The 16607-nt window shown below is 44.5% G+C and overlaps 1 protein-coding gene across 1 annotated transcript; it reads left to right on the top strand.

Moving 5' to 3' along the window:
- The first annotated feature begins 4247 nt into the window (after window positions 1–4247).
- CHAMP1 (chromosome alignment maintaining phosphoprotein 1) lies at window positions 4248–14028 on the top strand. The gene is made up of 2 exons (XM_065399934.1): window positions 4248–4318; window positions 10357–14028. Exon 2 carries the CDS (start codon window positions 10420–10422, stop codon window positions 13231–13233), a length of 2814 nt encoding a protein of 937 aa, XP_065256006.1. The 5' UTR covers window positions 4248–4318; window positions 10357–10419; the 3' UTR covers window positions 13234–14028.
- The last annotated feature ends 2579 nt before the right edge of the window (window positions 14029–16607 follow it).

Raw genomic sequence — 16607 nt, 5'->3', positions numbered from 1 at the left:
CAGCAACCACAACAGGTAGCGATTTCCTTTTTTTTTTTTTAAATGAAAGCTTAAATTCTGGAGAATAAAAAGGCAGCCCCTAAACAGACTGGTATGCTGAACCAGCCTGTACCAGCTAAATCCCAGCCTGGGCCATGGGTGACTAAATAACATCTACCCTAGTGGTTCTCAAGCTTTTGTACTGGTGACCCCTTTCACACAGCAAGCCTCTCTATAATAAATGCTGGAGGTGAAGCAGGTTTTGGGGGTGGAGGCTGACGTAATAACTTCGCAACCCCACTGAGGGGTCACGACCCCCAGTTTGAGAATCCCCGATTTACTCCTTGATGAAGAAAGAAGGGAAGCTGGTGAACCTTGAGAGGTCAGAGCATTCTGCTGAAAAGATGCCCAAGAAGAAAAGGGGAGGGATAGAGATTCAAGATCAAATGATAATCAGAGATGGAATTTGTCTTGTTACTGTTCCGTTTCTTTCCCTTTTATGCTTATATGCTCATATACTTGTTTCCAATATTCCATTCCCTAGCAAAAAGCAAAGAATTAACACAAATACAATTTCTGTTTAAACTAAAAGCCACTGTACAATCCAAGCTTATTGCCTGTCATAACATCATGACAGCCCACCAGAAGACAAAAGTGTGTGATGGACAAGCCTTGTTGGGATCTGGAGAGGTCAGGAAAGACAGAAAGCAGACGAGCAACAGGTATACACTCAACTGCATGTTTTCTGACCTCTCTTCATGAACATTTGCCTTCTTAATCACAATGATATTCCAATGCCATGGGAACCATTTTGTTGTGACAGACATCCCTGGCAGACTAGTTCATTATGGAGTAATGTAGTGAAGACTCCAGTTAGAGCTGAAAACCAGCCTTTCATTCTGTAAAGCTGCCTGCAGTGACTCATAAGCATGAGTACCAACCTCGGGGCAGACTGTTAAGACCCAGGAAACAAAGCCCAAATTGGTTTTGAGATCTATATTTAGATTTTGCCCACCAATTATCAAATGTAAACTCCGTGGGCACTATAACAGCCTAAACATGGAGTCACAGGCAGTATCCTTAGCTACTCTGATCTATCTCACCACCCAGATGATAGATGGTCCCTTACACCAAGAATCACAGCAATACACAGGTTACTCCCAATCCCAAAGCACCACTCACTTACCCTAGGTCAATTGCACCTTAGACTGCCACCAAAGACAACACGTGTGGCCAATCCTATAATAAACTATTTTATTAAATAGGAAAAGGAAATGAGAGTTATTTACAAAGTTAAAGCAGGTAAACATATATGCACAAATGAATTACAATCTTAAATTTCAAAAAGTAATAGAAGCTTCTATAATAAGCAAGATCTAGATGACCTTTAGGGCTAACCCAGGCACTCACTTATGCCTAGTAACCTGCCCCACAGAGTCCAAGTAGAGATACAAGTTCCTTCTTGTAGGTGTTTTTATTCTTCTCATCCCTTGTGCTCTGAACTGCAAGCTCAGCTAATGGGAGGAAACCACTTGTATGACTCATATCCAGGGTGACTGGAGGGGAGGGAGAACAAAACAACAAATGTCATTTGCCCTCTTTATTGTCCCACATTAGTCCATCTGGTGTCAATGGACCTTTCCTGTTGGACAGGACATAACACATTCTGTTGGAGACTAGCTCTGCACACTAGTTAATGTCTCTCTCCTGTCTAATGATTTACACTGTCACAGAAGCTCCCAATATAGCCACTCAAATATCTTAAAATATGGGAAACAGATAAGTGAGATTAATCATAGAATCATAGAATTGGAAGGGACCTTGAGAGGTCATCTAGTCCAGTCCCCTGCACTCATGGCAGGACTAAGTATTATCTAGCCCATTCCTGACAGGTGTTTATCTAACCTGCTCTTAAAAATCTCCAATGATGGAGATTCCACAACCTCCTAGGCAACTTATTCCAGTGCTTAACCACCCTGACAGTTAGGGAGTTTTTCCTAATGTCCAACCTAAACCTCCCTTGCTGCAATTTAAGCCCATTACTTTTTGTCCTATCCTTAGAGGTTAAGAAAAACAATTTTTCTTTCTCCTCCTTGTAACAACCTTTTACATACTTGAAAACTGTTATCATGTCCCCTCTGAGTCTTCTTTTTTCCAAACTAAACAAACCCAATTTTTTCAATCTTCCCTCATAGCTCATGTTTTCTAGACCTTTAATCATTTTTGTCGCTCTTCTCTGGACTCTCTCCAATTTATCCACATGCTTCCTGAAATGTGGCACCCAGAACTGGACAAAATACTACAGTTGAGGCCTAATCAGCACAGAGTAGAACAGAAGAATTACTTCTCGTGTCTTGCTTACAACACTCCTGCTAATACATCCCTGAATGATGTTCGCTTTTTTTGCAACAGCGTCACACTATTGACTCATATTTAGCTTGTGGTCCACTATGACCCGCAGATCCCTTTCTGCAGTACTCCTTCCTAGGCAGTCATTTCCCACTTTGTATGTGTGCAACTGATTGTTCCTTCCTAAATTGAGTACTTTGCATTTGTCCTTATTGAATTTCATCCTCCCGTCTTCCATGACTTTTCAAAGATAATCGCTAATGGCTCAGATATCTCCTCAGTCAGCTCTGTGAGTATTCTAGGATGTATTTCATCAGGCCCTGGTGACTTGAAGGTATCTAATTTGTCCAAGTAATTTTTAACTTTTTCTTTCCCTATTTTAGCCTTTTCTGATCCTACCTCACTTTTATTGTGGACCATTTATAGTGGACCATTCACTATGGTCCAATCACCACCTACCTTCTTGGTAAAAAACAAAACAAAGAAGTCATTAAGCACCTCTGCCATTTTTTATTATTATTCCCCCCCCCCCCTTATTGAGTAATGGACCTACCCTGTCCTTGGTCTCCCTCTTGCTTCTAATGTATTTGTAGAATGTTTTCTTGTTACCCTTTATGTCTCTAGCTAGTTTTATCTCGTTTTATGCCTTGGCCTTTCTAATTTTGTCCCTATATACTTATGTTATTTGTTTTTCATCCTTTGTATTTTCACCTAGTTGCCACTCTTTGTAAGATTCTTTTTTGTTTTCTAGATCATTGAAGATCTCCTGGTTAAGCCAGGGTGGTCTCTTGCCATACTTCCTATCTTTCCTATGCAGTGGGATAGTTTGCTCTTGTGCCCTTAATAATGTCTCTTGCAGCAACTCACATACATTCAATAAAGACTAAACACAAACACCTATTTTAACAATACTAACACAAAGGTGAGCCAGATTGATGCCAGCTAGTTTGTCAGTGTTCCGTTGAGACCTGGGGACCTTAGCCTGAGCTGGCAACTGGTCGGCCAGCATCACACATTCTAAGTTCCGTTTTCAGGTCCTCTGTCAAAAACAAAAGCCAAACCCACATTAGCCAGTTAAGTCTCATGCTGGGTCTCCAGCCTTGTCTGCTTTGGGAATTTGCACAATTCTAGCCACTGGCATATCAGAATATGCAAACACCACGCGTAGGTGAGCAAAGCCTGGAGTCACAACAGTGGTGTGTAGCCCAGTTGGAAAACAGGGGAAATTCCCAATGTAGCCAGTGCCTCAGGGAGTTTTTGGGGAGGGAGCAAGAAGAAACCCCAGAATGTGAAGGATGGGTGCGGGGAGAGGGGCAGCAGTGAGTGGGAGGCACTGGCACCGCCTGGGGGTGTGTAACAGATGCTCCTTTCCCACCCATTACAGGGGCCACCTCCCCGCGAATCACATCACCAGGGCCCCTCACTAGGCACAAGCTGGTTCCCACCCCAGGATCGGTCCCTGCCTGGCTGCTGCACGTGCGGCACCTGCCCCAGCCTTGCGCGCGCTCCCCCGAACGGGGCCTCCCACTGGCCTCCCCGCCTGCAACGGCCCCCGCGCGTTCTCTCCCCACCCGAACTGCCCTCGCCACACGCTCCAGCCGCAACTGTCTCATTGGCCCGCCCACCCAGTCTCGCTGTGCGCGCGCACGACACCAGAAGGCAGCGGCACGTTCTCCGGGGGCGCCTGCGGTCTCGCGCGGTGGGGGGCGGGGCCGAGACAGCTGCGGCGTTTCCGGTTGGGCAGCGGGAAGGGCCGGAGACCCAATAAAGCCTCCGCTGTTTGGCCGCGCGCCTCCCCTGTTCTCCCCCCCGCCCCCTCCCCATCTCCGCCAGCAGCGCCCTCAGCCCGGCCTGCAGCAGCCGTCGCCGCCGCCATTGGAGGGGCCGCGCCCACCCCGGGGTCTGGCCGCGCGCGGAGCCCCCGCCTCACCGGAGCGGCGGGAACAACGCTATCGAGACACCCCCCGCCCCTTGCGGCGGCGCCGCCGCGGTGAGTCCGGCCGGGAAAGGGCGGGTGCGAGTGTGGAAACCATCTCTGGGCAGGAGCGGGACCGAGGCCTCCGCATCCCCCCCCACCCCCAGTGCTGGGGCCGTTCCCGCTGGAGACCCGCCCCCCCCCCCCTCGTAAAGTGCTCGGGGCCGGTCACTGCCGGTCAGACTCGCGCTCAGGCCCCTCCCCAGCTCTTCGGGGCTGCGGGATCCCCTCCCCCCACACGCCCCCGGGGCTGCCCCGTCTAGGGCCCGAGCCGGAAGTGCGAGGGGGCTGCCCCCGTGTGGGGGCGTGAACTCCCCCCACCCCACCCCGCGCGATTTTGGTCCCAGCCTTCACATGTGTAAACCCTGCCCCCAGGTTTATATTGAGGTTTACAGCAATAGAAAACGCGGAATCAAAATACTAAAGAAAAAAAATGGTGAAAGCTGTAGTTAATGTAAACAGCAGCCTTTGAAACCCGCGCCGTGCGGTACTGAGACCTGGGCGGGCAGCCGATTTCATTGCCCCAGTGGCGAGAAAAGTAAGCAAACAAAAACAGCTGCCCGAAATAGAGACAGGTTAACTGAATTGCAAACTTTCGTTCATTTTTAATAATTTAGGATAATGTTTTCTCAAGTAAAGGAGTTTTTCTTCAGCGTGCAATTTTTAAGGGACTGTCCCCGTCACTTGTTATTAGAATCAACTTGATGGGCTATCTCAGGTGTCAGCAACCTTTCAGAAGCGGTGTGCCAATTCTTCATTTATTCATGGTAATTTAAGGTTTCGCGTGCGAGTAATTAATTTTACATTTACAGAGGCCGGCAGATGGAACCCCAGGCCGGCAGCGGGCTGAGCCGCTCAGCCGGCTGCCGGTCTGGGGTTCTTTCTGCCGCCCCGTGCCAGACGGGGTCCCCGCCGCTGGCCCTGCTCAGCCGCTGCCGGCCTGGGATTCCGTCCATCCAGGCCGGCAGCGGGCTGAGCGGGGGGGACCCCAGGCCGGCAGCAGCGTGCCACAGTAAATCAGCTTGCGTGCCGCAGGTTGCCGACCACTGGGCTATATAATCCCATAGTTCCATAGGGAGGGGTGCAAATTAACCTATTCAGAGTGGCAATAATTTTTTTTTTATGTCGGGGAGGCCAAATTTACTGACCTTCCGAGTCACATACAATAAGCTTCAGAAGCTCAAGAGCCGCAAGAAATGCACAACCTGCCCTGCGGGGCAGTGACTGCTGTGGCGCTGCGCTTCTGCCCTGACATCACCTTGTGGAGCTAAAGCCCTTAGTTCCCCCCTCTCCAGAGGGCAGAATCCCACCACCTCGCTGCAGGGCAGATGCCCTGAGGCCCCTCTTCCCCCCCACTCCCCTGCACAGTCTGGTAGGTGAAGGAGTGGGGGTGGCGTGGGCTGTGAGACACTTTAACTGTAAAAAAGCCACATATGGCTCATGAGCCACAGTTTGGCCACGTCTGGATAATGGTTTTAGGTATATGAAGAAGGTGCGAGCAAGTCTATTGAGTGGTATTTTAGAAGTGGATCCTGAAATGGTTTGTGTGTGATTTGTGCACACTTTTTGGTACATCTATGAAGGTGGGCAGCAGTACCATATAGTAGTTGGTGCAGGTGCCTGAGTAGCAGTGACTTTGGGAAATCTTAAGGAAAGGAGTTAGAAAAGTCAGTAAGGAAAGAAATTAAGATGCACTAAAGAAAGAGAGATAAGAGTTCAGGAGAATATGTTCAGATGTGATTATAGATGGATTTTGCCAATTTAATTTTTCTTTCCAATTTAACTATCTTTACAGCTAAATTAATCTAATTTTTTGCTAAACTTAGATTCTAAGTCTGATATTACCAAGAAAATGTTGTTAATTATATTATAAATGTTTCTGAAAACTAATTGTCTGGCATGGGATGAATTTTCAGCCAATTCAATATCCTCATGTAATATACTTGAAAAAGAGCATCACAGGGACTGTTTTGTATTTAAATCATATTTTTATTTGTTAAATACATTTTTCTCTTTAAAATAAATCTATTTAAAATTAAATTTGAAATTGTCTATCTATGCTAAGCCTAAATTTACTATAATTTATTAAAATAGTTTAAATTAAAAAAAAATCAAACAGTACGTTTGGTGGCAAAATTTTAAAGTCAAACCACTGAACTAGTGGAAGCCCCTGGTGAAGAACCTGGAACCAGAGTATATTGAGATGATAAACCAGCTTTTGACAACAGTAGCCTCTTTCGTAGGTGAAGCAGGAATATTTCCTTCATTTCACTTTATTCAGTTAGTTCAGTTCAATACCTAGTTCATTAAAAGTTTAAAAAAAAAAAATAACCCCAACAGCTTGTTTTCCTCATCTGCTCTGTGACTAAAAACTAGATGAGAAGATGAGATCTATTAGTTTTAAAATATTGAAAGATACATTGATCAGTAATTTACAGGCTATATTTAGTTGGAAATGAACATGTTTTAATACTTACCAACCAATGATGATCACTTTTCTTTAGGAAAATAAAAAGTACATGTATTTGTACAAACAACACTAAAATTGATGATATAAAACAAGGTTTCTTGCTTGCGGATTTAAATCATGATTAAAATGGGTGATTTAAATCAATCCACCCTGCATGGACTCCATAGTGTAGCCACCCCAGACCCTGGGACCAGTGCCTCTGACCTCCTGAGCCCCCCAGTCCTTTACACGCTGGCACTCTGGCTTCTAGTTTAACCCCATCAGGGACAACATGGCAGGGAAGCCAGAATCACAGGCTTAACAAAGGAATTTCTTAGCTTCACTTTATTCTTAAGAAAACAGTAAAGTTACAGATCTTTGCAAAAAGCAACAGAGGGTCCTGTGGCACCTTTAAGACTAACAGAAGTATTGGGAGCATAAGCTTTCGTGGGTAAGAACCTCACTTCTTCAGATGTCTTGAGATGCACACCCTTCTAGTCACTCTTTCTGTAAGTGTGAGGTCTTATCAGTGTTTTAGGCTAGGCAGAGTCCCTCTTGCCTTCTCTCTCTCTCCAGCTGGTTGTTCTTGCATGTAGGATGGATGGTCCCCTTCTCAAAGAAGCAATCCCCCCTTTGTTTTTGTCATGTATCCAGGCTGAGAAGCTGCAGATCTACCAACTATGCTGATGGTCCTGTGTAGAAAATCCATGGGAGTAATCAGCAGATGAGAACAGTTAAAAGTAATGGGCCTAGATCATGGGTTTTCAAACAGAGGGGTCCCAAAGTTATTATGTAGAGCGTCTAGAACTGTCATCTTCCATCCCAAACCCCACTTCGCCTCCAGCATTTAAAATAGTGTTAAATATAAAAAAAGTGGTTTTAATTTAGAAGGGGGGTCGCACTCACAGGCTTGCTGTGTGAAAGGGGTCACCAATACGAAAGTTTGAGAACCACTGGCCTAGATTGCTCTGATACCTTCAGTGGTAGTCCTTCAGTGAGGTGACAAGCACCTCTCCTGGGTAGGATAGTGGCTCAATATGTTACAATAGACTTGTCTTAGAGGCTATGGCTATACTAGCACCTTTGTTGGTAAAACTTTTGTCAGTCGGGTGTGAAAAAACCACACCCCTTACATAAATTTCACTGACAAAAGCGCTGGTGTGGACAGCACTGTGTCCATTGCTGCTTGTTGGGGATGGTTTAATTATGCTGACGGGAGAGCTCTCTGCCATCAGCGTAGAGTGGCTACATGGGAGACCTTACAGCAGCATAGCTGCAGTGGTACAGTTGTGCCACTCTAATGTCTGTAGTGTAGACATAGACTTAGTCAACATTGCACATGTTTAGCATGTAGCACAGTGTGGTGGTTACAATAAAAAATGGAGCTCACAATTTGATGCATTCTGATCCCAATCTGTTACAGACTCATCTTATTTTTATGCTTTCATTTGGGAGACAATGAAAGCCAAAGGGTAGTGTCAAACCACAGAAATTCCTATAAATATAAAATGCATTGAAGTATAAAATAATTCAGCCTCCCAAGAATGTTTAGTAATATGCCATGTATCAAGAAATTCTGAAAATAATTGGACATGAAGGGAGGAAGAGAGAGGCTCAGAGACAGACAACAAAATAATTAGGGGTATGGAAGAGCTTCCATATGAAAAGATGTTGAAGAGATTTGGGATGGTTTAGTATAGAGAGGGATATAATAAAGATATGTATAATAAGTGGTATGGAAAAGGTAAAAGGACCCATCTTATCCACCCATTCTCGCAATAAAAGGATAAGGTGTTCAATAAAATTAAAAAGCAACATAATGTACATTTAGCCTGTGGAACTTGTTGCCACAAGATATAATTGAAACCAGCAGTTTAGCAGGATTCATAAAAGGATTGAACATTTAGTATGAGTAGTGAGACCATCCAGAGTTATAGTAAGGATTAAAATAAATAATAAAATCTCAAAGTTTTTTTTTAACCCATGTTTCTAGTTCAGATTCTGTGGTTTCAAGATGTGTGTAAATCAAAGCCATGTCTTCCAGGAAAAAAGAAAAAGCTTCCATCTTTTAGGTAGATTAATTATTTCTCAATACGGAAGTGTACAGTTGGGTGACCATTTTTCTGTGCGTATGTGAAGGTTTTTTTTCTCAGCCCTAGAGCAGTGACTCAACCTTACTTCCAGACTGGGTCTCCTAGACACTACCTCAATACAAATAAATAATATTAACAATAATATTATTAATAATTTACTACCACACACACATTCCTCTCCCAGTACAAGGGCACCGATGAAAACAGGTGAAAATGGTTGATGGGATATGGTTAGACTGGGTCTTCTATTTACAGCAATAATTTATCTGGACATCTTGTTATCACACTGTCACTTTTCACTGTTGGAGACGCTATCAGTTGAAATCTAGTCAGTTTTTTAAAAATGAGTTACATAAGAACGGCCATACTGGCCATTGGTCAGACCGAAGATCCATCTAGCCCAGTGTTCTGTCTTCTAACAGTGGCCAATGCCAGGTGCCCCAGAGGGAATGAATTGATCACGTAATCATCAAGTGATCCATCCGCTGTCACCCATTCTACTGCATCTGTCTTAATCTCTTTGTGATTTTGTTTTGGTTTTACAGTCAGTTTTTTATTTTATAAACATTTTTATTCCCTTCCATTGTGTGAAAAACCCATACATACTGGAGAAACCACCTATAAAGAGGGCTGTCAAATGCACAAAAACTGAAAAAGAAATATTTTTTTCTCTGCTTTTTCAATGTCGGTAATCCTAAATGTAACAACAGCAGGTAGACAGACTTCAGACCGCAGCATGGTTTTGTAATTTACAGTCATTTTGTGTGCCACAAATGTGTTTTTTCATGAAAAATAATTACTGTATGGAAAGGAGGGTTTAGTGAATAGAGTAGTTGACAGAGTCAGGACCTCATGATTCTATTTACAGCTTTATGAAATGCTTATGTGGCCTTGTCCCAGATGGTTAATTTCTCATTATAGTTTATTAATCTGTAAAATGAAGATAACAGTCCTACAGTGGTTTTGCAAAGATTAACTTTGCAAAGTGCTGTCTACTTTTCAGATGAAATGTGTAGTATAAATATTCTCATATTCAAGCAAAGAAATGTTTGTCAGATGAACATGGTGCCATGAGCTAAGTATTTGTTACATAGGTCCCTTGCATGTGGTTTATTTGCAGAGTCGCTCCGCTGATAAATATATACCAACCAGATCCACCTGGTAAACAGAAATAGAATTTAAATTACTTGCACAAACTCCACTTTGTGCAGTGACTTGCAGGCCTAGGGGAAATCGTACTTGTATTTCTTCAATAATTTATTAAATTCATATATCAATTTGCTATGTAAGAGAAGTAGGTGGATTTTGTGTGAAGAAAGATTCAGATGGTGATGACACTTTTCGTAACTATCTTGAGAGTTTGTAAATGTCTGGATTGGCTTGATCTAGCTGGGATTAATTTTTATTCTAGAAATGGAGAAGGGCCTCAAGCTAATTCAAAATGAACAAAACTTAAAAAGTAAATTTTGTATTATATGAGCTAAATATGCACTGTTTTACCTCTATTGCAGGAATACAGAAGCTTGCTGTTTTAGACTTGTAGTGCTGTGCAAGCTCCAACGGACCATAGAAAAATGGACATGTTCCAGATACTGCGTAAAACATCAGAGCGTTTAGAATGTGATCACTGCAGTTTCAGAGGGACAGATTATGAAAACATACAAATTCATATGGGTACCATCCACCCAGAGTATTGTGATGAAATGGATGCTGCTGGTTTAGGTAAACTTATATTTTATCAGAAAAGTGCAAAACTGTTCCACTGTCACAAATGTTTCTTTACCAGCAAGATGTATTGCAACGTTTATTATCACATCACATCACAACATGCAGTACCTGAAAAGTGGAATGAAGACCAGAAAGATCAGTTAGAAGCTGAGACTGAATCCCTGAAAACAACACTCATTCGGGAGCCACACAAACCTGCCCTTTCCCCTGAACCACACAAACCTGCCCTTTCCCCTGAACCCCCAAAACCTGACCTAGTTATTTCCCCCAAGCTTCAGAAACCGGCGGTGTCCCCTGAACCTGAGAAGCCTGCCCTGGTGGTGTCCCCTGAACCTGAGAAGCCTGCCCCAGCAGTGTCCCCCGAGCCCCAGAAGCCTGCCCCGGCAGTGTCCCCTGAGCCCCTCAGGCATTCCCCAGCCATGTCCCCCGAGCCCCAGAAGCCTGCCCCAGCAGTGTCCCCTGAGCCCCAGAAGCCTGCCCCAGCGGTGTCCCCTGAGCCTCGAAGGCGTTCACCAGTGGTGTCTCCGGAGCTCCAGAAGCCTGCTCCAGCAGTGTCCCCTGAGCCACGCAGGCGTTCCCCGGCGGTGTCCCCTGAGCCCCGCAGGCGTTCCCCGGCGGTGTCTCCGGAACCCCGCAGGCATATGACTCAGACGCGGAGGCCTGCTCCTGCTTTGTCTCCGGAGCCCCGCAGACCTGCTTCTGCAATTTCCCCAGAATCGTGGAGGCCTGCTCCCTCTGCTTCTCCTGAGCCCTGGAGGCCTGCTGCTGCTATTTCTCATGAGCTACAGAAATCTCCCACCGCTGTCTCTCCCTGGCCTCCAAAACCTGCCCCGGTGGTCTCCCCCGAGCCGCGGAGGCCTGCCCCGGTGGTCTCCCCCGAGCCGCGGAGGCCTGCCCCGGTGGTCTCCCCCGAGCCGCGGAGGCCTGCTCCAGACCCTTGGAAACCTGCATCCTTCTCTGAACCCCAGAAATCTACTCTTGTTTCGTCTGAGCCATGGAAACCCATCTCCTCTGTATACCCTGAAGGCTGGAAACCTGTTCTTTCTCCTGATACTTGGATGTCTGCTCCCCCTGTTTCACCTGAACTCCGAAAACCTAGTCACACTGTTTCCTCTGAAGTTTGGAAATCATCTTTGTTTTCTGATCTTCGTAAACCTGCTCCCTCAATGTCTCCAGAGTCTTGGAAACTTACTTCCGAGTCCCGGAAGTCAACCTTCTTCTCTGAGACTCAGAAGTCTGCCCCCACCATTTCCCCCGAGGGACAGAAACGGGCCCTCTTCCCTGAATCCCGGAAAAGAGCCCTCTTCTCTGAGCCTCGAAAATCTGCTCCTGCTGCTTCGTCTGAGGTCCAGAAACGTGCTTTCTTCCCTGAGCCTCAGGTGTCTGGTCCTACTGTTTCCCCTGAAGTCCAGAAACATATCCTCTTTACTGAGTCCCAGAAACCTGCTCCTTTCTCTCCTGAAGTCCAGAAACAGGCCTTCTTCCCAGAGCCCCAGAAACTTGCGGCTGTTTCCCCTGAAGTCCAGGAACATACTTGCTTCCCAGAGTCTCAGAAAGCTTCTCCTGCTGCCTCCCCTGAGATCCAGAAACCTGTCCCCTTCACTGAGTCCCAGAAACCTGCTCCTGCTGTTTCTCCTGAGGCGCAGAAACATGCCCTCTTCACTGAGTCCCAGAAACCTGCTCCTGCTGTTTCTCCTGAGGCGCAGAAACAAGCCTATACTGAGCCGCAGAAATGTGGTGTTTCCCCTGATGTCCAGAAGCATGCTCTGTTTTCTGAGACCCAGAAACCTGCTCCCGCTGTTTCCTCTGATGTGCAGAAACATGCTCTTTCTACTGATCCCCACAAGCCTGCTCCTTCTGTTTCCTCTGAGGTCCAGAAAAATGTTCTTTTTCCTGAGTCTCTCAAACCTGCTTCAGCTGTTTCCTCTGAGCCCCAGACACCCATTGAGTCCGATGAGAGTGATTTCCTAGCTCAGAGTTTAGAAGACCAAAAAACACTTGATGATCTATTGTCTCAGGAAGAGCAGTCAATCTTAGTGAAGGAGCCTTCAGAAGATATGTTGTATTCATGCCCCAAAAAGAAGCCTAAGAAGGAAAACCAGGAGACCTCCGATAATGAACTAAATAACAGTGAATGTGGAAAAACAGAGATGGATTCTGTCGAGGTAAAAGAACAAGAATCAAATAGTGATCAAGAACAGTTTGATACGGAATCATCTGATTACAACAAAGAGAGCAAAATAGATGCAACTACTCCCATTCAGCCACAGTGCATACTGCAGTTTACAGAAGAGAAAGAGGCTTTCATCTCAGAAGAAGAGATTGCAAAATATATGAAGCGTGGAAAGGGAAAGTATTATTGCAAAATTTGTTGCTGTCGTGCAATGAAAAAAGGTGCTGTTTTGCATCATTTAGTTAACAAGCATAATGTTCAAAGCCCCTACAAATGTAAAATATGTGGAAAGGCTTTTCTTTTGGAGTCCCTTCTTAAAAACCATGTTGCTGCTCATGGTCAAAGTTTGCTTAAATGTCCACGCTGTAATTTTGAATCAAATTTTCCCAGAGGCTTTAAGAAACATTTAACCCATTGCCAAAGCCGTCATAGTGAAGATACAAATAAAAAGCAATTGGACAGCCTTGAACCACTTGAACAAATGTGATTTTTTTTCTTATACTCAATGAGTTTAATTTACTAAAATATGTAAGTATTGCTGTATGTTAGCTAAGTAAGTAGTTTAGCTGATCTGACAAGTCAAAAGATGCATGGTTTATTGTACTGTGTTTAACTTGTCTTATAGCTGTATTACTGAAAGGATTTATTATTCAAAAGTTGTTCTAAATACACATTCATGTCCCTGTTTTATTCATCAATAAATTCATACTTTATTAGTCAGAGATGCTATATTTCTGAAACCAAAACAGGGGTGAAAACTAGTTTTGTAAAGATTGTTGTAAAACATTCAGGCAATAAAGTGGAGGTGTGTGTGGCAAACAATCCATATCATATTACTGTGAAGACTGAACTTAGTTTTTCACATCTCTCAAATGTCTTATTTTTTAAAATGTGAAGCAAAGCCTCAAAATTAGTAGCCCATGAAACTGAAAGTTTGAACAGGCATGAAAGAATGATGTTGGTTCTCTGGAATAATTATGCCATGAGCTTGTGATTGAGTATGTAGCATTTGTTGGAAATTCACTGCTCTCATCTCTTTGAATTATTTGTCTGACTATAAAAATGTCAAGGTACTTATTTTGTGACGTATTTTGACCATGTTTTAAGCATGTGCTAATATACATTAAATTGATGGAGTAATATCAGATTTACTATATATATATAGCAACCAGAATTTTCTCTTGTTGACTCCGATGTTTTGGTATGCCAGAGAAAACTGAATTTCTTGTATCTGGTAAAATGTTATGCTTCAATCTTTTAATAAAAGGCTAACTTGAACACTAGGCATTGTTTTTGTCTAGTCTTTAAAAGAAAAGCCTGTGATAGTCCACTATGTTGTAGTCTCAAATACTTTTGTATAGCAGCATTCAGTGCAGAATAAATCTGAAGTTTTTCTGTAGGTATTATAGCTTTCTGTTCATGGAAGTAAAAATAGTTTAAACTCCCATGTCTGTACTTTGGAAAGGAGCATTAAATGTAAGAGGAAGAAAATACTTGTAATATACCATGGTAGGGAACGCATACACTATTTTAGTGTTTTGTCCCATTTCCAATCCCTTTCATAGAACCATAGAATCATAGAATATTAGGGTTGGAAGAGACCTCAGGAGGTCATCTAGTCTAATCCCCTGCTCAAAGCAGGACTAACACCAACTAAATCATCCCAGCCAGGGCTTTGTCAAGCTGGGCCTTAAAAACTTCTAAGGATGGAGATTCCACCACCTCCCTAGGTAACCCATTCCAGTGCCTCACCACCCTCCTAGTGAAAATGTTTCCTAATATCCAACATAGACTCCCGCAACTGCAACTTGAGACCACTGCTTCTTGTTCTGTCATCTGCCACCACGGAGAACAGCCTAGCTCCATCCTCTTTGGAACCCCCCTTCAGGTAGTTGAAGGCTGCTATCAAATCCCACTTCACTCGTCTCTTCTGCAGACTAAATAACCCCAGTTCCCTCAGCCTCTCCTCGTAAGTCATGTGCCCTAGCTCCCTAATCATTTTCGTTGCCCTCCGCTGGACTCTCTCCAATTTGTCCACATCCCTTCTGTAGTGGGGGGACCAAAACTGGACACAATACTCCAGGTGTGGTGTCACCAGTGCTGAATAGAGGGGAATAATCACTTCCCTCAATCTGCTGGCAATGCTCCTAGTAATACAGCCCAATATACCGTTACCTTCTTGGCAACAAGGGCACACTGCTGATTCATATCCAGCTTCTCATCCACTGTAATCCCCAGGTGCTTTTCTGCAGAACTGCTACTTAGCCAGTTGGTCCTCAGCCTGTAGCAGTGCATGGGATTCTTCCTTCCTAAGTGCGGGACTCTGCACTTGTCCTTGTTGAACCTCATCAGATTTCTTTTGGCCCAATCCTCCAATTTGTCTAGGTCACTCTGGACCCTATCCCTACCCTGCAGCATATCTACCTCTCCCCCCAGCTTAGTGTCATCTGCAAACTTGCTGAGGGTGCAATTCATCCCATCATCCAGATCATTAATAAAAATGTTGAACAAAACCGGCTCCAGGACCAACCCCTGGGGCACTCTGCTTGATACCAGCTGTCAACTAGACATGGAGCCGTTGATCGCTACCTGTTGAACCCGATGATCTAGCCAGCTTTCTATCCACCTTATAGTCCATTCATCCAGCCCATACTACTTTAACTTGCTGGCAAGAATACTGTGGGAGACAGTATCAAAAGCTTTGTTAACATCAAGATATATGACGTCCACCACTTTCCCCATATCCAGAGAGCCAGTTATCTCATCATAGAAAGCAATCAGGTTGGTCAGGCATGACTTGCCCTTGGTGAATCCATATTGACTGCTGCTGATTACCTTCCTCTCCTCCAAGTGCTTCAAAATGGATTCCTTGAGTAACTGCTCCATGATTTTGCCGGGGATTGAAGTGAGGCTGAATGGTCTGTAGTTCCCTGGGTTCTCTTTCTTCCCTTTTTTAAATATGGGCACTATATTTGCCTTTTTCCCATTGTCCAGGACCTCCCCCAATCGCCACAAGTTTTCAAAGATTATGGCCAATGGCTCTGCAATCACATCAACCAACTCCCTCAGCACCCTTGGATGCATTAGATCCGGCCCCATGGACTTGTGCACGTCCAGCTTTTCTAAATAGTCCTTAACCTGTTCTTTCACCACTGAGGGCTGCTCACCTCCTCCCCATACCGTGTTGCCCAGTGCAGCAGTCTGGGAGCTGACGTCTGCGAAGACCAAGGCAAAAAAAGCATTGAGTACTTCAGCTTTTTCCACATTATCTGTCACTATGTTGCCTCCCCCATTCAGTAAGGGTCCCGCACTTTCCCTTACCACCTTCTTGTTGCTAACATACCTGTAGAAACCCTTCTTGTTACCTTTCACATCCCTTGCTAGCTGCAACTCCAATTGTGCCTTCTCCTGATTACACCCCTGAATGCTCTAGCAATATTTTTATACTCCTTCCTAGTCATCTGTCCAAATTTCCACTTCTTGTAAGCTCCCTTTTTGAGTTTAAGCTCACCGAAGATTTCACTGTTAATCCAAGCTAGTCGCCTGCCATATTTGCTATTCCTTCTGCACATCGGGATGGTTTGTTCCTGCGCCCTCAATAAGGCTTCTTTAAAATACAGCCAGCTCTCCTGAACACCTTTCCCCCTCATATTAGCCTCCCAGGGGATCCTGCCCATCAGTTCCCTAAGGGAGTCTGTCTGCTTTTCTGAAGTCCAGGGTCCGTATTTTGCTACTCTCGTTTCTTCCTTTTGTCAGGATCCTTTTGTTTTAATTATTTTTGGATGTTACTCACCTAACATTGCTATTTTCCAACAGATACAGTAAGTTATGCTTATCTGCTTTGGCCATATATTAATGCAC

Source organism: Emys orbicularis, chromosome 1, assembly GCF_028017835.1.
Source record: "Emys orbicularis isolate rEmyOrb1 chromosome 1, rEmyOrb1.hap1, whole genome shotgun sequence".
NCBI lineage: Eukaryota > Metazoa > Chordata > Testudines > Emydidae > Emys > Emys orbicularis.
This window is presented reverse-complemented; position numbering and strand designations above follow the sequence as displayed.